This window comes from Brettanomyces bruxellensis, chromosome 8 (assembly GCF_011074885.1).
Source record: "Brettanomyces bruxellensis chromosome 8, complete sequence".
Classification (NCBI taxonomy): Eukaryota; Fungi; Ascomycota; class Pichiomycetes; order Pichiales; family Pichiaceae; genus Brettanomyces; species Brettanomyces bruxellensis.
The window spans coordinates 1,059,107-1,075,785 of NC_054689.1; the positions used below are offsets into that span (position 1 = coordinate 1,059,107).

General features: G+C 37.5%; 7 protein-coding genes across 7 annotated transcripts; 1 reads left to right on the forward strand and 6 right to left on the reverse strand.

The window, feature by feature from the left end:
• Positions 1 to 24: 24 nt before the first annotated feature.
• On the reverse strand, positions 25 to 1,143 carry BRETT_000653 (uncharacterized protein; the record flags this gene model as incomplete). Its single annotated transcript, XM_041279218.1, has 1 exon — positions 25 to 1,143. One exon carries the CDS (start codon positions 1,141 to 1,143, stop codon positions 25 to 27), a length of 1,119 nt encoding a protein of 372 aa, XP_041137432.1.
• Positions 1,144 to 1,568: 425 nt separating this feature from the next.
• BRETT_000654 (uncharacterized protein) lies at positions 1,569 to 2,768 on the reverse strand (the record flags this gene model as incomplete). The annotated part of the gene is made up of 1 exon (XM_041279219.1): positions 1,569 to 2,768. One exon carries the CDS (start codon positions 2,766 to 2,768, stop codon positions 1,569 to 1,571), a length of 1,200 nt encoding a protein of 399 aa, XP_041137433.1.
• A 755-nt stretch (positions 2,769 to 3,523) lies between these two features.
• Positions 3,524 to 5,881, reverse strand: BRETT_000655 (uncharacterized protein; the record flags this gene model as incomplete). The annotated part of the gene is made up of 1 exon (XM_041279220.1): positions 3,524 to 5,881. The coding sequence occupies one exon, from the start codon at positions 5,879 to 5,881 to the stop codon at positions 3,524 to 3,526; it is 2,358 nt and encodes a 785-aa protein (XP_041137434.1).
• Positions 5,882 to 6,518: 637 nt separating this feature from the next.
• On the reverse strand, positions 6,519 to 10,253 carry BRETT_000656 (uncharacterized protein; the record flags this gene model as incomplete). The annotated part of the gene is made up of 1 exon (XM_041279221.1): positions 6,519 to 10,253. One exon carries the CDS (start codon positions 10,251 to 10,253, stop codon positions 6,519 to 6,521), a length of 3,735 nt encoding a protein of 1,244 aa, XP_041137435.1.
• A 1,488-nt stretch (positions 10,254 to 11,741) lies between these two features.
• Positions 11,742 to 12,983, reverse strand: BRETT_000657 (uncharacterized protein; the record flags this gene model as incomplete). The annotated part of the gene is made up of 1 exon (XM_041279222.1): positions 11,742 to 12,983. The coding sequence occupies one exon, from the start codon at positions 12,981 to 12,983 to the stop codon at positions 11,742 to 11,744; it is 1,242 nt and encodes a 413-aa protein (XP_041137436.1).
• A 1,067-nt stretch (positions 12,984 to 14,050) lies between these two features.
• Positions 14,051 to 15,169, reverse strand: BRETT_000658 (uncharacterized protein; the record flags this gene model as incomplete). The annotated part of the gene is made up of 1 exon (XM_041279223.1): positions 14,051 to 15,169. One exon carries the CDS (start codon positions 15,167 to 15,169, stop codon positions 14,051 to 14,053), a length of 1,119 nt encoding a protein of 372 aa, XP_041137437.1.
• A 303-nt stretch (positions 15,170 to 15,472) lies between these two features.
• Positions 15,473 to 16,636, forward strand: BRETT_000659 (uncharacterized protein; the record flags this gene model as incomplete). The annotated part of the gene is made up of 1 exon (XM_041279224.1): positions 15,473 to 16,636. The coding sequence occupies one exon, from the start codon at positions 15,473 to 15,475 to the stop codon at positions 16,634 to 16,636; it is 1,164 nt and encodes a 387-aa protein (XP_041137438.1).
• Positions 16,637 to 16,679: the final 43 nt, after the last annotated feature.

Sequence of the window (16,679 nt, forward strand, 5' to 3'; positions counted from 1 at the left end):
TAATGAAGTATGTGTGTGTTTTCATCATTCGTTCGGTAGCAAGCCCGATATGTCACCCCGACTTTTCTTCTGTGGTGACTTCACACCACTTTTTCTATTCATTTCGACTCGACGTAGTAAGGCCTTATCAACAGCTGGACAAAGACCTGTTCGTGATATGGTACAAATATCGCAACGTGGTGCTGTCGGCAAGCATATTGTTTGCCCAAAGCCAACTAATGTTGGATTAATTACACTCCATTCTTCCTTGTGATCCGCTAACATTTTTTCAAAGCACTTCCGAACGTATTCAGGTTCAGGTTTCCCTTTTTGCCATTTTGGAACCCAATGATACCATCCTGCCATCCTGGCCATGTGGGTATCTACACCAATTCCACTACAAATTCCCCAAGCAATCTGTAAGAATAAATAGCCCATCTTTGGTCCCACCCCGGGAAATTCCATAATCTTCTTCACATCCTTAGGAATTTCGCCGTCATATTTCTCTTTGAGCATTTCAGCCGTTCTTTTTATAAAATTGGCCTTTCTATGATGAAATCCAACTTTGTATATGAGTTCGTCTAGTTTTGCTTGATCTGTATCAAGTATCGCTTCCATGGATAGTCCATTCTTATACCCATGTGAGATGAAGTAGTCTTGTAACTTCTTCATGGCCTGGTAATTTACTTCATCCTTAGTTTGTGCGGAAAGCATTAGTGAAATTAACACTTGGAATCTCCAAACAGGACCTTCCTTTAACCCAGAAACTGCAGTACTTATATGATCACATCCAATCTTATCAACAGGAGCTTTAACCTTGGCCCTCATTTTTTTGATTAAATTATACATCGGCCAGAAATTTGCAGGCGGTTGTGATGGAATGTCGTTATCGTCTTGATTCGCTGCACTCTTTCTGGGCTTCCTAGCTTTCTTCCTTTTAGTCTTTCTGGTTGTTTTCTTTTTGGTTTTTTTTATTGCTCTGTGATCTTCTTTGGGAATTACTAAATCATCAGGATCTATTTTCACCTCTATTCTGGGCAGTTTTCTTCTTTTTGGAACAGATTCCACCCGTCTAATGTCTTCCTGAAAACTCTCATAATTTTCCTCTTGCTTCACTTCACTGCCCTGTTCAGAAGATCTCTTCCCCATTGATCTTGTTGTCATCCTGTGACTGAAATACTTGCTTTTTGAGACAGTCATTTTCAATATTTGTCGACTAATCATAGAATCATAGTATCCGTCATCCCCTGCTTATCATTTCCGAAGTAATTAGACGAATGGCATAAACACATAATGGGTTTTTTTTCGTAGCTTTTTTGTTTCCCTGAAGAGCGGATAATATTTATTTGATTCAACAGATTCGTGAGTTTCTTTCTTTTAATCGGTCAACCATACAGTAATTTAATTTACACACTATGTTCAAAACACAATACGTTTTTAAAGTTTTACTATGCAAAATCCATATGAAACAAATTTAAGGGTATCAAGAATATTATGTAATGTAATCTATCTAACTATCTATCTATAGGATTTGAGGGAGGCTCAACTTAATTATTATCCACTTTGATTTTTTGTTTCCTAGTTGGCCCTCAGATAATCTCGAATTGGCCAATGATAGGTAAATGGTCACTAGGATAATCGGAATTTGGGAATCCTTCATAACTGTTCAAATAATTATCCTTAAGCTCATTCACGACTTTCGTTGGCCTTATTCTGGCAGAACTCTCATTGTACATAAGATAATCAATGATTTTTTTGAATTTCGGTAAGTAAGCGGTCCTGGTAAATTCATTATTCTCAAACAACGATCTGTAAGGCGAGTTCAGTTTTCCTAATGGATTTATAAGAGGTGATTTAATAGTATGTCCATAATTGTAGCCTGCAAACTTTTCCTCTTTCTCTATATCTATTGAACCATGGGTCAAATACTTGTAAGTCATAGAATTGGGAGAAGAATTTAAATCACCAGTTAAAATAATATTCACGCCACATGGACCATCCATCAACTTCTTCATCTGCTCTTTTGAACATTGGAAATGTCTTTGTACAGCCTTCTGAATAATTTTTGTGAGAACGTAAGCTTGTAATAATTTTACGTCTTCGTGTCTTGGCGACCAATAGAGATGCGTGTTTGAAACAAAAAATATCTCATTTGTAGCTAGATGTTGTAGCACAGCAACTAAGGCAACATTATTTCGTGTAACTAATCTCTCCTTTGTGTCCTTTGTCTGATCAAAAAAGGATGGTTCCTTGAAAAATGCGGTATACTTCACTCTCTGATAATTAAGCATTCTAAACGTATTCAGATTGTAAAAAATTGAGACACCATCCATCATAGTCAACGTCTTGTCCCAGTATCCAGGTCGCAGCTTTCTTTCAAATATTGACCCAAAGTTTCGGTCCCTCATCAGCTTTTCCCAGACATTCCGGTAAACGCTGTACTCCATCTCCTGGAAGCACATTATATCAGAGAATTTTGAAAGGTCCAAGAAGTTCTGATTGAGAAGTTCAAGGCGATTCTTCCATGTCCTATCCTTGGCAGGAAGATATCCATATATTGAAGGCCACATGTAATGTCGGGAAAGAATATTATATGACGATACCGTAACCGTCCGTCGTAAGTCATTAACCGGATGTAGCTGAACAATTTCACGATGTTTTAACACTGAATTGTTCGGCTTATCTAGTATATCATTGTGTGAAAGTTCACATCTTGCAGGAATACTTGTCGAAAATTGGCGTGATGGTTTTGTCTTTGTATATGTAAAGACGTTCCGTAATGATCTCATTTTGTATTTTCAGAATGGATCAGTTTAAAAATAATATATTCGAATCCCATCAGATAAGACCAGGGAAAAATCAAAATATAATTGAATATCCGACAAGTGCTGGTTCTTGAGTAAAAATGATAAATTACGTGGATAATTTAAGTATATTTATATGTATGCTACACATTATATACAATTGACGTCGGATTCAATACGGTTTCATTGATTCTTGATTCTACAACCGGTCTTTCCTTTTTCCTATGTTTTTTTTTTTTTTTTGTAGTTGTTCATTTCGCTCTTTATTCTAAAGTATTGGTTCTCTATTGTCGGTTCAGGAAAGAGGGGGTGCGTATAAATATCACTAAGGGGGGTAATTTTTTACCAAAATTGCGGAGAATTAGAAATAAGTATAATAGAACTGAATCAAGTTGTACTCTAAAAATTTTCAATGTGATTCAATCTAACAGGCGGAGAACCCATCCATCGTCTAGAGAAACGGTTTCTGCCAAACAAAGTAAAAAAATACTCTTACGTAAAGTGAAAATATGAAATTTTGCCGGGCCTATCGTCATCGTCAATCTTTCTTTAAAAATAAATTTCTCACGGAAGAAATATAATTTCAAAACTGACATGTATTAAACAAACAGTAAAACAGGGAAATACTGTAAAAGCACAAAAGGGAAATGTGGAATATAAAAAATAAAGAAGAAAACAAAAAATTGTGATGCTTCTCATACGTATTTTATCATAGCATCATCGTGGCATTACCGACAGATTCATGTCTTTCTTGAATAGCCGCCAGATCCAAAGTCCACCCTGATCTTTTTTCCTGCTGCTAGCTGTTTTTTAATCTCAAATCTAGCTATCAAAGGTATATGATCAGATGGGCAATCTCCTGTTGGGAAACCAATGACCTTTTTGGTATATTTCTTATCCTCCTCTCCTAAAAGACCTCTCACACTAAGCGGTTGGGTCGAATACCAAACATAATCTATAACTTCGGTGAATGTTGGAGTAAAGTTTGTGAATGGTAACTCCCCCAGACAATCATATGCCGAGCTGAGGTGGAACGGATGAGCGAATCCTTCAGATGTGAACTTTCCGTAATCTCGTCCGGTCATATCTTCGTGGTTTTTACTTGATCCTTGTGATATCAATTCATAAACTGCCGAATTTGTTTGAGAGTTGAAGTCACCACATATAACCATCGGCACTTTATTCAGATCATCCCTTGATTTACTGTACTTTCTGACCATTCTTTGGAGTTCATCCAGAAGAACAGCAACTTGCATTGTTTTCACATCATTGTATTCTGGATCCCAGTGCAAATGTGTATTTGCCACCAGCACCTTGCTACCCGTCGTTATATGTTGCAACACTAAAATTAAAGCAACGTTATCTTTATTAGCAAACCTGTTGAACAAATCCTCCGTTTTCTTAAACTTATCTTCGGTCATAACGACACCACTGTAATTCACCAATTTTTTGTCAACTAGCTTGAAACTGCTGACCTTAAAGAATGTTGCACATCCGTCCACTTTCTTCGCATTCTTCTCGCTCATCGTTTTTGCTCTTCCCTTACAGTAAAACACTCCTTTGTATCCATTTTTCTCCATCAAAGGAGTCCAGTAATCTTCATATGTCATCGTCTCGACTTCTTGAAGACAAATAACTTGTGACTTATATCCCAGAATTTCCTCAGTAAGTTTGTTTCTTCTGTATTCCCAATTAAGTGCCCACGATGGTGTGTATTTGTACATTTTAGCTGTAGCATAGTGCTGGCATAATGTATTGTAGCTCATTAACGTAAATTCAGAATCACCACTCTGAGAAAGGTCAATCTCCGTAGAGGGCTTCGAATCCTTGAGTTCAGGTTCTCCGTCTCCTCCTATTGGTATCCATTTTCTTGCTTCCGGAGGTTCCAAGCGAGGTGCATCATCACGTAGATGAATAATCAATCCTCTAGTTCCTTTCTTTGCCAACGTAGCCACAATTTTCTGATCAATATTGGGATTTCCCTCAATGCCCAAGAACTGCAAGGACTCCAGGTTTCCAAATTCCCAAGGAAGACTCTCCAATTCATTATCAAATAAATATAGATACTTTAAATTGAATAGCATACCCATCTCAGGAGGCACCGACTTGAGAAGATTTGAAGAAAGATCAAGAACTCTAAGTGATTTCAAATTCAAAATCTCTCTGGGAACCTCTGTGAGCATATTTCCGTTCAAAAAGAGTCGCCTCAAAAACTGTAAATTAAATAGTCTGGGTGAAACAAATGAAAGTTGTTGGCCACTTAGATCCAAACCTGTCCAAAGCTGTGCGTTGTTCTCTCTAATTCTGTTCTTCTGGTCCTCTTCCTCTTCGTCAATTTCACGCTGTGCTGGTATTGGTCTTCTATGCTCGTTATTTCCTGTGGTAAGCTCTTCTTCGACAATTACACTCGACAAAACCGACTTTGTAATCTCGATAAGAGTAGAACCTTGTTGGAGGCCATTTGGATCATTGTTGTTTACAGCTTCCAAAGGTGATCTGGAAGCAGAGGCGGCACTTCTTGCATAAAAATGGGGCGAGTTTGAAGCCTGAGAGACTTTTTCAAGCTTGATCTGATGTTGCCAGTGAGTCGAACCCATTATTGAGGAGTCAACATTAATAGATGCGCGTTGAGGCGTCCCAGTTTGTGTCATTTGTGAAATATTCTGCTGCAACCGTTGACGTTGTTGCTCTTGCTGCTGTAAAATCTGCTGTTGCTGAATTTGATGTTGATTTGGCTGTCCCTGTGAAAGCATGTTTGAATATCCCTGTATTGGCTGCATATTTTGAGGCTGCTGCTGTGGAGTACCGGGGATCTGTTGAAGTTGTTGTTGCAAGGCTTGAAGTTGTGTGTGGTGGTTAACTGGGGTTCCTTGAGATTGCACCATTTGTGCTGGTTGCCCCATTGAATTGTTGTACATGCCTTGAGCCATCAATTTTGATGGGTTTAAACCCTCCCCTGGACCCTTACCCTGTTGTTGTCCATAATAGGGATCGTTGTTCATAGGACCACCATATCCAGAAACACCCCCTTGGTATATATGTTGTGTTCCCTGAAACTGTGGAGTTCCTGGTGAGCTTTTATATGGTGCCACGTTCATTGAATATCTCAGATGCACTATGGTTCTTTAGTAAGGCTTTTTATAGCAAGTGGCTATGGAGGACGAGTGAAAAACTGTTAGTTAGCAATACTTTCCTTTAACAAAAAGCTCCTAATAATCAAATTTTCTTAGCCCCTCAAAGCTTCCGTGTTAGTGCTATTAGATATTATTATGTCTTCAATGTAAAGGCTCAATTTACTGTTCCGCTACCACATCAACTAACAAAGATGGAGATCTCGTAAGCAGGTAAAGCATCGATCTTATCTTGCGGGATTGTTTTTTTTTTTTCTCTGACAAAATTATTTTTGTGGACCATTTTGCTTACTTTTATTACTTTGCTGTGCGTTTCCTTTAAACTGCATATTTTTCTTTCTGCAAATTATTTCGACCATTGAATTGGACTGAACTTTTTAATTGTACCGCCTCGCGCATTGTTTTCCTTCTGTTTCATCGGTGAAGATTTCCGCCCTTAAAACGTCGCGACTATTTACTTCGCGTTCTTACTTTTTTTGTCGTACGAACGGATGTCTCCGAATTAATTAAGAGCCATTATATACACATTAATCCTAAAATACATAACATTATCGAATAATGATAGATTGCCGCTCTCAAAAAATGCAGCACCACAATCTTATCCTCACCACATATTCTTTCGAATCATCTGAAATACCTTACAAGCTTTAAACTGTAGTGGGGCTGGAAGACCACTTTTTGAAGAACTAAATGAAGAATCAAAGCTGTCAACGGTATTATGCTCACTAGAAGCTGATGGAGGCAGTGAAGAAGTTTTCTGTTGGGGACCCTTCAATGCAATCTTCATGTTGCAGGTGCCAATCTTTTGAATTAAAGTTTTTACCTCTTTTAACGCTGGGGTTCTTTCAACAAGGTTATAAAATTGATCAAGTCTGATCCAATGAACCATCATTTTTTTGAAATTGTTGTATTCTGCCTCATACATTGTTATCAAATTTTGAACGTTGTCCGATTCACCCCCAGACCTCTTGATAAAAGATCCGATCATCGGCCATAAGAAATTCCATACCAGAGACTTGTGATCTAGGGAAACAGAAATTTTGTCTAATTCCGGATAATCAGCAAACATATTTTCCACGCCAAGGACAAGGCATGCTTGAACATCGACAACATAATTAATGTCATCAATATCAAACACGTACAAAGGTAAATACCTTGTGACTTCTTCTGCAGTTGGTACGCGTCCAAAATGTGCTATACGCACACCGTAAGGATAGTAGCTTCGAATAAGCTTCTTCTTTTCTATTTCCAACTTTTTCTTTTCAGCAAGTTCTATCTTTTCCAACTCTCTTCTTTTTCTTGCAGATTCTTCCTGCTCCTTCTCTTCTAGCTTACGCTTTCTCAGTTGCTCCGTTTTAGCCTCCTCAGCACGTTTCTTCTCCATTTCCTCGATGTTCTTAGCAATCTGCTGCTGCCTTATGCGCTTACGCTCCAATCTTTCGTTCTCAAGCTTCTCTCTTGCAATTTTTGCTTCTTCCTCACGTTGTTTCTTTAAATTTAGTTCTTTCTCGGTTAATTCTACCACCGGCGTACCAGAACGTGATCTTGATTCACTTCTATGTCTTGCTTCAGATACAGCATTTCCACTTAAATTTTCGACAATGGATTTCCTTCTGTGTTCTGAAACTGTTATATCCACAGGAGCTGAAAGTGATACAATTTTATTGCTTGATTTTTTCACCATCTTGGGAGCAGCAATAGGTTCGTTTCTATCCGCAGCAGGACTACTGCTTTTTTCGTGTTTAAATGATAGAGCTTTTTTAGCTTCCGGCACTTTAGCTTCTTCCTTGGGGTGCCTTGGTTCTTTTTTAATTTCAGTGTTGGCTTCCTTTTTCAAACTATTTTGGGGTTCTTTTTTGGGGACTACCTTTCTCTGTTTCTTAGAACGACTTTTTGATGGCTTTGTTTTCCGTAGTTTCTGTTGCTCTCCATTTTGTTTATGGGAAATACTGTATTTTTTGTCATTGTCATTCTCTTCTGTATTTCTCTCCGGAATTTTACCGTTCAACAATGCAATCTCATCCTCGTCATACAGGTCGCTCTCCTTCGCATATTCAAGAGCGGTCTTCCCTTCCTTATCTTTCAAAGCTATCTTTGCACCATTTTCAAGAAGAAGTTTCACCATATCCATATGATCTTTTCCAACTGCATGCATTAAAGGAGTACGTCCATTACTATCATGGTAGTTCACTTTTGCTCCAAACGCCAGAAGCAAGCTGGCAATATCTGTATGTCCATGCCGAGCCGCCAGCGTTAGCAAATCTGGAGGAACTCTGCTACCTGCAAGATTCGATAAATAATTAAGAACATACGTCACATCATTTTCTGACACCTTTGTGTATATTTCACTCCGACCCTCTCTGGTGAAAAAGTCAAAAAATGTATTGTTATTTCTTCTTTGTGTAATACTATCTTCTGGCTCTGTTGCTGGAGCACTTCCACTGCGAACTCGTTCTTGCTGATGACTCTTTTTCCAATCTTTTGTATAATGAATGAGCAAACGCTTCAACTTCTTGCTAATTTTTAATTCATCCTCATCGAGTTCATCATCTTCATCCTCCAGAGAATCTAAAGCGGTGTCACCCTGTGCATTTGCAATTGTTGGGTCTGCACCTCGATCTATGAAAAGTTTTACCACATCATAATGCAAGTTTGACGCTGCATCAATTAACGGTGTATCACGATCCATCTGTCCGGACTGTTTGTCAATATCTGCATTGTTGTCGAGTAGCAATGTTGCAATTTCAAGGTATCCTTCCAGAGCAGCCTCGTGCAAAGGTGTGTTTCCAGCATAATCGGCTGCATTAACATCGGCACCCGAGCTAATAAGCTTTTTAGCATCTTCAAAGTTTCCACGTGCACATATTCGTTGGAGCAACGTTCTCCCTGATGCATCTCTTCCATGCCTTCCCGAAACTTTTCTTGTTCCTTGAGATTTGTTTTTTTTCATTTTACTGCTAAGAAATTCTGGTCTCTCTGACGAGCTACTGCTATCATCAGCTTGGTCTCTCCTACTAATGAGCCTGTGAATTCGTCTGGTTCGTCTGGAAGGCACTGGCAAACTTTCTTCTACTTCTGTATCTGCCTCCGACTCGTCAGCATCTGATATTATAACACTATGCTTTTTGCGACCGTTTAAAATTGGTTGGTCTTCATCCCTAGCCAATTCTGAATTCTTTTGAATTGAAATTTTTACGTTACTTTCTCCTTTCTCATTCACTCCTGGATTTTCGTTTCCTTCATCCTTCTCATTTTTCTCCTCGTGCGCCAAATCCACACTTCTTTTGGCAAACTTCTCTGTTTTCTTCTCTGAGTTTTCTTCTTTTGTAGGTGCTTCTGCTTGAGTGGTATCACACCTTGTGTTACGAACTTTATCTGTATTTTCTGCACCCTCTTTTTTCAGAATGGATCCCTTCGTGATTTTCTTAATCATAACTTTTTCAAGATCCTCACTAGAAGCAAGCTTGTTTGTTTCCGGATGGATTTCCGACTTGCTCTCGTTGCGCTCTTCAGGTTTGAATATCTTATCATTCGCATTATTTCCCTGCACTTCCTTAATAGCATCTATAGATTTCTCAGTGGGTATAACGTTGGACGTCCCGCTTATTTTAGCATTATCTGAGGTATTTTCCCCTTCAACATTCAAGGTCGAGTTTCGTACAAGCGGTTTCTGTTCCTTGTCTACATCCTTCCTACTCTCTGGATGTGATGATCTCACATTTGGGTCATTCTTAGAAACTTCCACCTTCCCTGATTTAGCCACCTCTACTTTCATATCTCTATCCTTTGGAGACTTGTGTTTCTCATTCTGCACATTGCCCTGTGGAGATTCCTCTTGGTTTAATTGAGCTGGTCCTCTAGGGATTGCTTTTCCTAAGTTCTTCGTTCTATCCTGAGCTTCCTGCGAATGCCCAAAATGTGGTGCAAATCCTCTTGAATATCTTGTGCGCACATCATATGCTTCACTTTTACTCGAATTTGCCTCGGAAGACTTCCTACCATTGTTTGACAGTACATTTGAATCGTCATTTGGCGTATTTTGATAAGATTGACCACGTCTCAAAGTGTTATAATCGCCGCTAGTACTCGAACTCGAGGGTGACCCCAAATATCTTGTCCGTTCTCTATTTCCACCGTATTCTCTCCTATCCTTGTAGTAAGAACCTCTATAACGATCATAACCTTCAGAACTATAGCCACGTCTATATCCTCCATACCTATTCCGCCCTCTATGACCGTTATAACGATAAGAGCCGGAATTACTTCCACGATAAGACCCTGGCGGCCCAGAGGAGCTTCCAGGTCTTCTGGAATAATTCGAATTGTATTCTCCTGGCATTATCACTGGATGTAATGCTTTTCTTTAGTCTTGCTTAATTGGCGTGTTTTTTTTAGCACTGGTCTTACAGCAGATTCCCTTTCAAAAATGGTATCGTTTTCATATAGAAAATTGCCTTATAATTACTTAAGTGCACGCTGTAATGATTTCTCTCGCTCTCGTCTTCGTTATCCAGATGTTCTACAAAAGACAACTAAAGCAAATACGTCTCCTCTATCTATATAAACCTTGTGTGCCTTTTCTTTTTTTGGAGGGGGGGGGAAAAAAAAAAAAAATATTTACTCAGAAAAGGTATCACTTTTGTTTGCACATAAATCTGAATCAGTTTTGAAAGTTTATCAATATGAAAATAAAAAATTATTTGTTAGATGCACAGATATATATAAAGACCGCATTATTGAACACTATGGCATTCATCTGACGCCTATATTATGTCTGTAATGCCATAATCATAAGATGAACACCATATTCCTTCGTGTGCATCCCTACACCGATTATACTTTTTGTGATGAGAGTTGTGTTCAGAAAGCATAAATTAAGGCTGTGCTACAAATAAGGATTTCGAGATTTCTAAAGAATCTCCTGGTAACTAGTTTAGCAGGATATAGATACGACTTTAGTATTGAGGGCAAACGAAGGCAAACAATATTAAAGATTATGTGTCATGTCGAAAGACGCTAACTGACATCTAGAATGTTCTGATAATAGAAATTAGAGAGAATCTTATTTGTGAATGTAAAAAGTAAAAGTAATCGTAGGACTATATAAAGATGGTCCTTGTCAGTGACTTTTGAAACTTCTACGTGATGTGAATAGGTTTATTGAAGATAAGAAACTAACGAACTAACTAAGGAATTTAGTGATAATATATCTAAGTTGTCTTATCAGAAAACCACGACTGATATTAGTTTTGAGACTATAGATGGGACTATCATCTTTTATAATTAATTTATTTTCATATTTTATTTTCGGACAGTCATCATTTTGTGTTCTCTTTTTTTTCCACCAATATTACGTTGACCTACGATGATGAGGTAAAATCCCTATCACAAATCATCACAATTATGTTATCTTTATGGGATACCATGTATCGTTCGACATTCTCCTATAATTAATTCAGGACCGCATTTAAATTCCGTGGAACAAACAAATAAGTAGTTAATTGGTCATAAAATACGCTATATACTGTCAATTAATACTTAGTAGAGCCTTGATATTATAACATAGAGGAATGCGCATATATAATGTATCCGTCAACATCAAAAAAAGTATATATATATATATGTATATTTATGGAGAAAATAAAATAACGATAATTGAACAAACTTAGTAAATAATAAAGATGCAACTTAAAAATGCATCGGAAGAAAAGGAATGGATAAAAACAGCCCGAATTAAATTAAAATGTAATTTTTCCCAAATAGTTATGAACCATAAATAAGAATGTCAAAAAAAGAATGCCCCCGCTTTAATCCGTTGAATAGTAAATTAGTTCTGTGCATTAAAGTTATCTTGATTTTCAAGATATCTTCCCCACTCCATTAACTCATAAATTAATGACAGATTAGGGGAAATGGATGGAGCATGTTTCTTAAGACGTTCATATGCCTTGCTATAGTCTAAATGAAATGCTCTCATAAAGTATGCTAATATTAATGATGCAGAACGGCTGACACCGCATTGACAATGTATGAGAACCTTTTTGTTGGCCATCAAGGAATCATCAATAACCCTAGTTAATTTTATGAAGTCTGAATGAAGCCTAGAATTATGGTTCCATGGAATAAAATAATAATCAACATCCTTAAGTACCGAATTGGGTTCCGATGGTGACACTGATGATTTGGTTGCGGAATACTTTTTTATCTCTTGTGCAACATTTATCACAACATCGAACTTGTTAATTTGATCCACCGTTGGCTCCGAATATAAATATAGATTAGGCTCCAAAACGCATACTGGTCCTTCTGGATACGCATTGTAGGAATTAACAAAATCAGACTCGTCATAAATATCATCCCTTGCACCATCAGACGGAACCAATGGAGATGTTGATGACGACACGGTCGGAGCCACAGATTCCGAAGATGATGAATTACCAGATGATACGCTAGAACTAGAAGACGCTGATGAGCATGAAAGTAGTTTCCGAGGCGGAAAAAATTCTGATTCAGTACTTGGGTCACAGTTTAAGCCCAAACTATCTCTCAATGATTTAGCATCAAATTGTTTCCCTGTAGAATTCAATTTTTGTGTTGCAATAGATTTGCTTGGTCTCGTTGTTGATATCTTTAAAGATAGTATGGAGTCTTTCTTCTTTGTTTTCTTCTCCCCGTTTCGACTCCCGAATATTTGTGGAGATCTTAAAGTAAGTGTTCTATGAGGTGTAGCCGAGGAGTTCAGCTGGGAAGGTGAGGAGTTCATTCCAAATCGAGCCCTTGGGATGGGTACCCCCGATTCCTGAGTAGGTATCTTCGAAAGATCCAAGCGTAAATTTTTTGCATTCAGCTGTCTTCCTGAGGTTTTGCTTGTAGTGAGTCGTTTACCAGAGCTGCGACCAAGCAACATTGTCTGAGGCTTCAATATGTCATCCATCCATCGTGGAGGAGGAGTTGGTTCTCCATTTAACGATAAAATGTCATCGAATGTGCTATGAGTATCAGTATCTTTAGATGTACCACCTGACGGTATCAATCCGGAAACAAAACTTTCTTGCTTAAAGTTTGTCATGCCGATGTCAATATGCAATGTTGATTCTAAATAAATGAGGAGCGCACTTAAACAAAACAAGTGTAATCGATATCGTACTGTGACGATTGCTTCAAAATGATATTGGAAATTTGTATATGATTATTGTTCTTTGTCTTAAGATTGAGACAAATTTGCGGAAAAAGAGAGCATTAATCAAGAGAAACTTAGATGTAGTATCGAGCAAAGCCGGAGGACCCCCAAGTATTGTAAAGTTTGCAAGCCGGGTACGACAGATATAAAAGACAAAGGATGTGGCAAAAGGCTGTTATAAGAATATAAAAAGGAAGGTGAAGCAGAATGCAATTGAAAAGAAAAAATAAATAAACGAAATTTAAACTAGTAGATGTAGAATAAGCAAAAATAAAAAAGCCTGGATTTTAAATCCATAAATAAACTCGGTGTTCCCTATTTTTGGCTTTCTATTATTTCTATCTTTAGGTTTTTCATTTTTTCACTACCTAAATTTTTTTTCCACCACTTACACTTTTCTGACGGAATTATGCGCTAGCATTTCTCTATTTTCGGTTCCCTTCTAAATTCGGGCAATTACATATTTTTTTTTAGCAACACTCTCCGAAAGAGATGCATATTTGTCGTTGTCCTGAGATTGTGTTTAATTTAGAAACAATATTTTGCGATTCGCAAGGAACTTTTTATTTGTATTTTTAATTACCGGCCTTGTTAAAAAAATTTCACATGATCAATTTTCTCCCCAGAAGGGGTCTGTCCACATTTCTTGTCAATGCAAAGTGAATTCTGCAAAAGTACGAGAAGCCGAAATTGTCCGGTGAATGGGTAGGGTAAGCAAGTTCTCTCACCTGGAATTTTGTATTTGGATTTTTCTTTCTGTTCTATGTATAGCAGATCTGAACGGCTACACCAACCAATACTTAAATTATTTATGTCAGCCATTAAGACTTCGTTCTCTTCTCCTTTTATGTGGGGATCCAATCATAGCAGATAGTTAACGCACTCTTTGAGATAGTTGGCCGACTGTCTTTGTCATATATATCGGTTGTACAGTGTTTATAATGACTTTGTTCTCGCTATGGACACAATCTTCTTCCAATTGTAATTATGCTTCTCTTCAAGTGGCTATCCACCTTTTCGATATTCCAGTAGAATCTGCTTTTACCCGGCTGTGCTTGGTTTCTCTCCTCCAAGAACTGTAAGAATTGATTCACTGATCCTCCAACCCCAAAATAAATATCTTTGGCAGTAAGTATAGTGAGAGGCATTTCATTGTAAGTCAACTCTAAAAGCATTTCACCCACTATGGGCAGTATTGGAGGTGAATATATCGTTTCACTCGTAAGAATAAGATTCTTTTGGTCGGGCATTTGCGGAAGAAGTCCGTGAATAATATCAACAAATTTTCTGCACCATGAACCGGATACAAAGCAAAGATCTATTTTGGATGATGCCAACCAACTTGTAAACTTTTGTGCCAGCTCCCTGCTAACGTAAATATCATTCTTCTCTGTAGATGACCTTTGCTTATCCCCTTGTATCTCTCGAAGTTCATCCAATGTTAATACATCCATACACCAGTTCACTAAAATATTCGGGAGGCTAACTAAACGGAGAACTTCGATGTTGTAGTCAGAAAGTATAAATCTTACTGGTTGGCACTGTAATTCCTTTTGCCTCCTATATCTAACGATCTTATCAAAAATATAGAGAGATGGTAGTGATGTTCCGCATCCCAATTCAATGCAGTTAAATGAGCTGTCCAGTGTTAGGCCTTGCTTTTCTAAATCCATCGTATCCAATTTTCTAATCAAATCGTACGAACATTCCCAACTTTTTAACCCACCTTCATAAACTCCATGCTTCAAGTCTTCATATGTATCTCCAATCAGTATTTTAAATAGATCATCGTTCGTCCTAGACTTGAAATCATCCTCCATCATAAGTTGTTGCTTGACGTCAAACAACTCCCGCTTATATATATGTTCATTTTGTGTTGTACCTAACTCAAGTCTTTCAAAAGTTATTCGGTTTCCAATTAGTCCTTCTAGCAGATCCTTCAAATATGTTACTTTTGGCTCACACTGGACGTTAGTTTCGTCCAAAGGATTTGATTTAGCCAATTTTACATGTTGTTCTTCGTGAGGTTCTTTATTATTAAGTTCCTCTTCAGTGAATCCAAATGAAAATCCCATTCTATTTATTGTTCTTAACTTCAGATGCCTATACAATGCATTAAGAATCCTCAAGTTCCGGTATGAATATCACTTGGAATGTTCAATTAATCAAGGTCGTTTAATTATTTCAGTCCAATTAAATCATGATCTAAATTTTTTTTCCCCCTGTTATATTTTTCTCCCTAACATCTGTACCCTAACCCTAACGAAAATTATCTGAATATATCCTTAGAAAAACAAGCACTTCAAATGTGACTAACGGATACGCTGTCAATTCCTTTGATATCTGAATTAAGTTTGCGTGGCACTTTTATTGTTGACATGACTGCAACTCAAGATCTTTCTGATTACGAGACCTACACTGATGAGTCCTTTGTTCCAGTTGAATTTGCCAATGGATTGGTAGTTTCAACCAATGATCCCGAAACAACGAACATAGACATCTTAACCTCTTTGAAAAGACTTAAGTTTGATTTACGAGATCTTAATAAAAAGATAAAAAAAAGTATAGATGTGAACTATGAGAGTTTAATTGAAGAGTTTGAAAATTTAGAAAAGTTATCCTCTACAGTTAATGAAATCAATCCAGCCCTGTCACATTTGAATTCTTCATACATGCGACTCCAAAAGGAAATTGTCGATCCATATTCAGAATGTGTAAAGTTACATTTAGCATTGAAGAAAATTCATCAAACATCTACATTAATACGCTCCTCGTTGTACTTTATAGCACTGATTACAAAGATTGAGATGATAGACAGTTCAGATCATTCTTTACGCGCTGATAATTATGGGAATCTAGAGTTAATATCAGAGCACCTTTTTAAATTGAAGCAGTACATATCCGGTACACCATATCCACGAACTTTGAAAATAGTACGTGACTATGAACTATTCCAATCTTCACTTGTTTCTCATTGTGTCAATATTGGTTCAGCCTATCTTAAGGGCCTAACTCCAAGAGAGTACAATGACCAAGGGGTATTAAATGTTGCGAAGAGTCTTATGTACATTTCACCATCAACATTGTATAACAGACTTCAAGAGGTAATGACAAAATTATCATCCAGGTCTATTAATCTGATATCACGGAACTTTAACAATGTGAATGTTCTTGAAAATGTCTTTCGCCAGGTTTCAATGGATGCTAAAATGCTAACAAGCATGCAAAATGTGCTCGAAAGTAATAAGTGGATAGAGGATGATGAAAGTTCTGCTTCCAATATGTGGAATCAAATCCAGAAGTTTTTAGATTTGAATGCACCATTATGCACAATTTTTTGGAGAGATATCGCAACTGGCATTGAGCCAAGACTAAAGGCCATCATACAAAAGGGTGGTCCAATCGCCAGAAATTTGAAAGATTCTAAAGAAAGTATCAAGCAAACGGTGAAAAATTCTGTTTCAGATTCACTAGGTAAGACCGATGATGGAGACAGTATGGAATTAACGATCATGCTCAATAGTGTAAGAAGCCTAGATTAACGTTTTGTACACTAAATAATGTTTTCTTAGTAAAGAATTATAT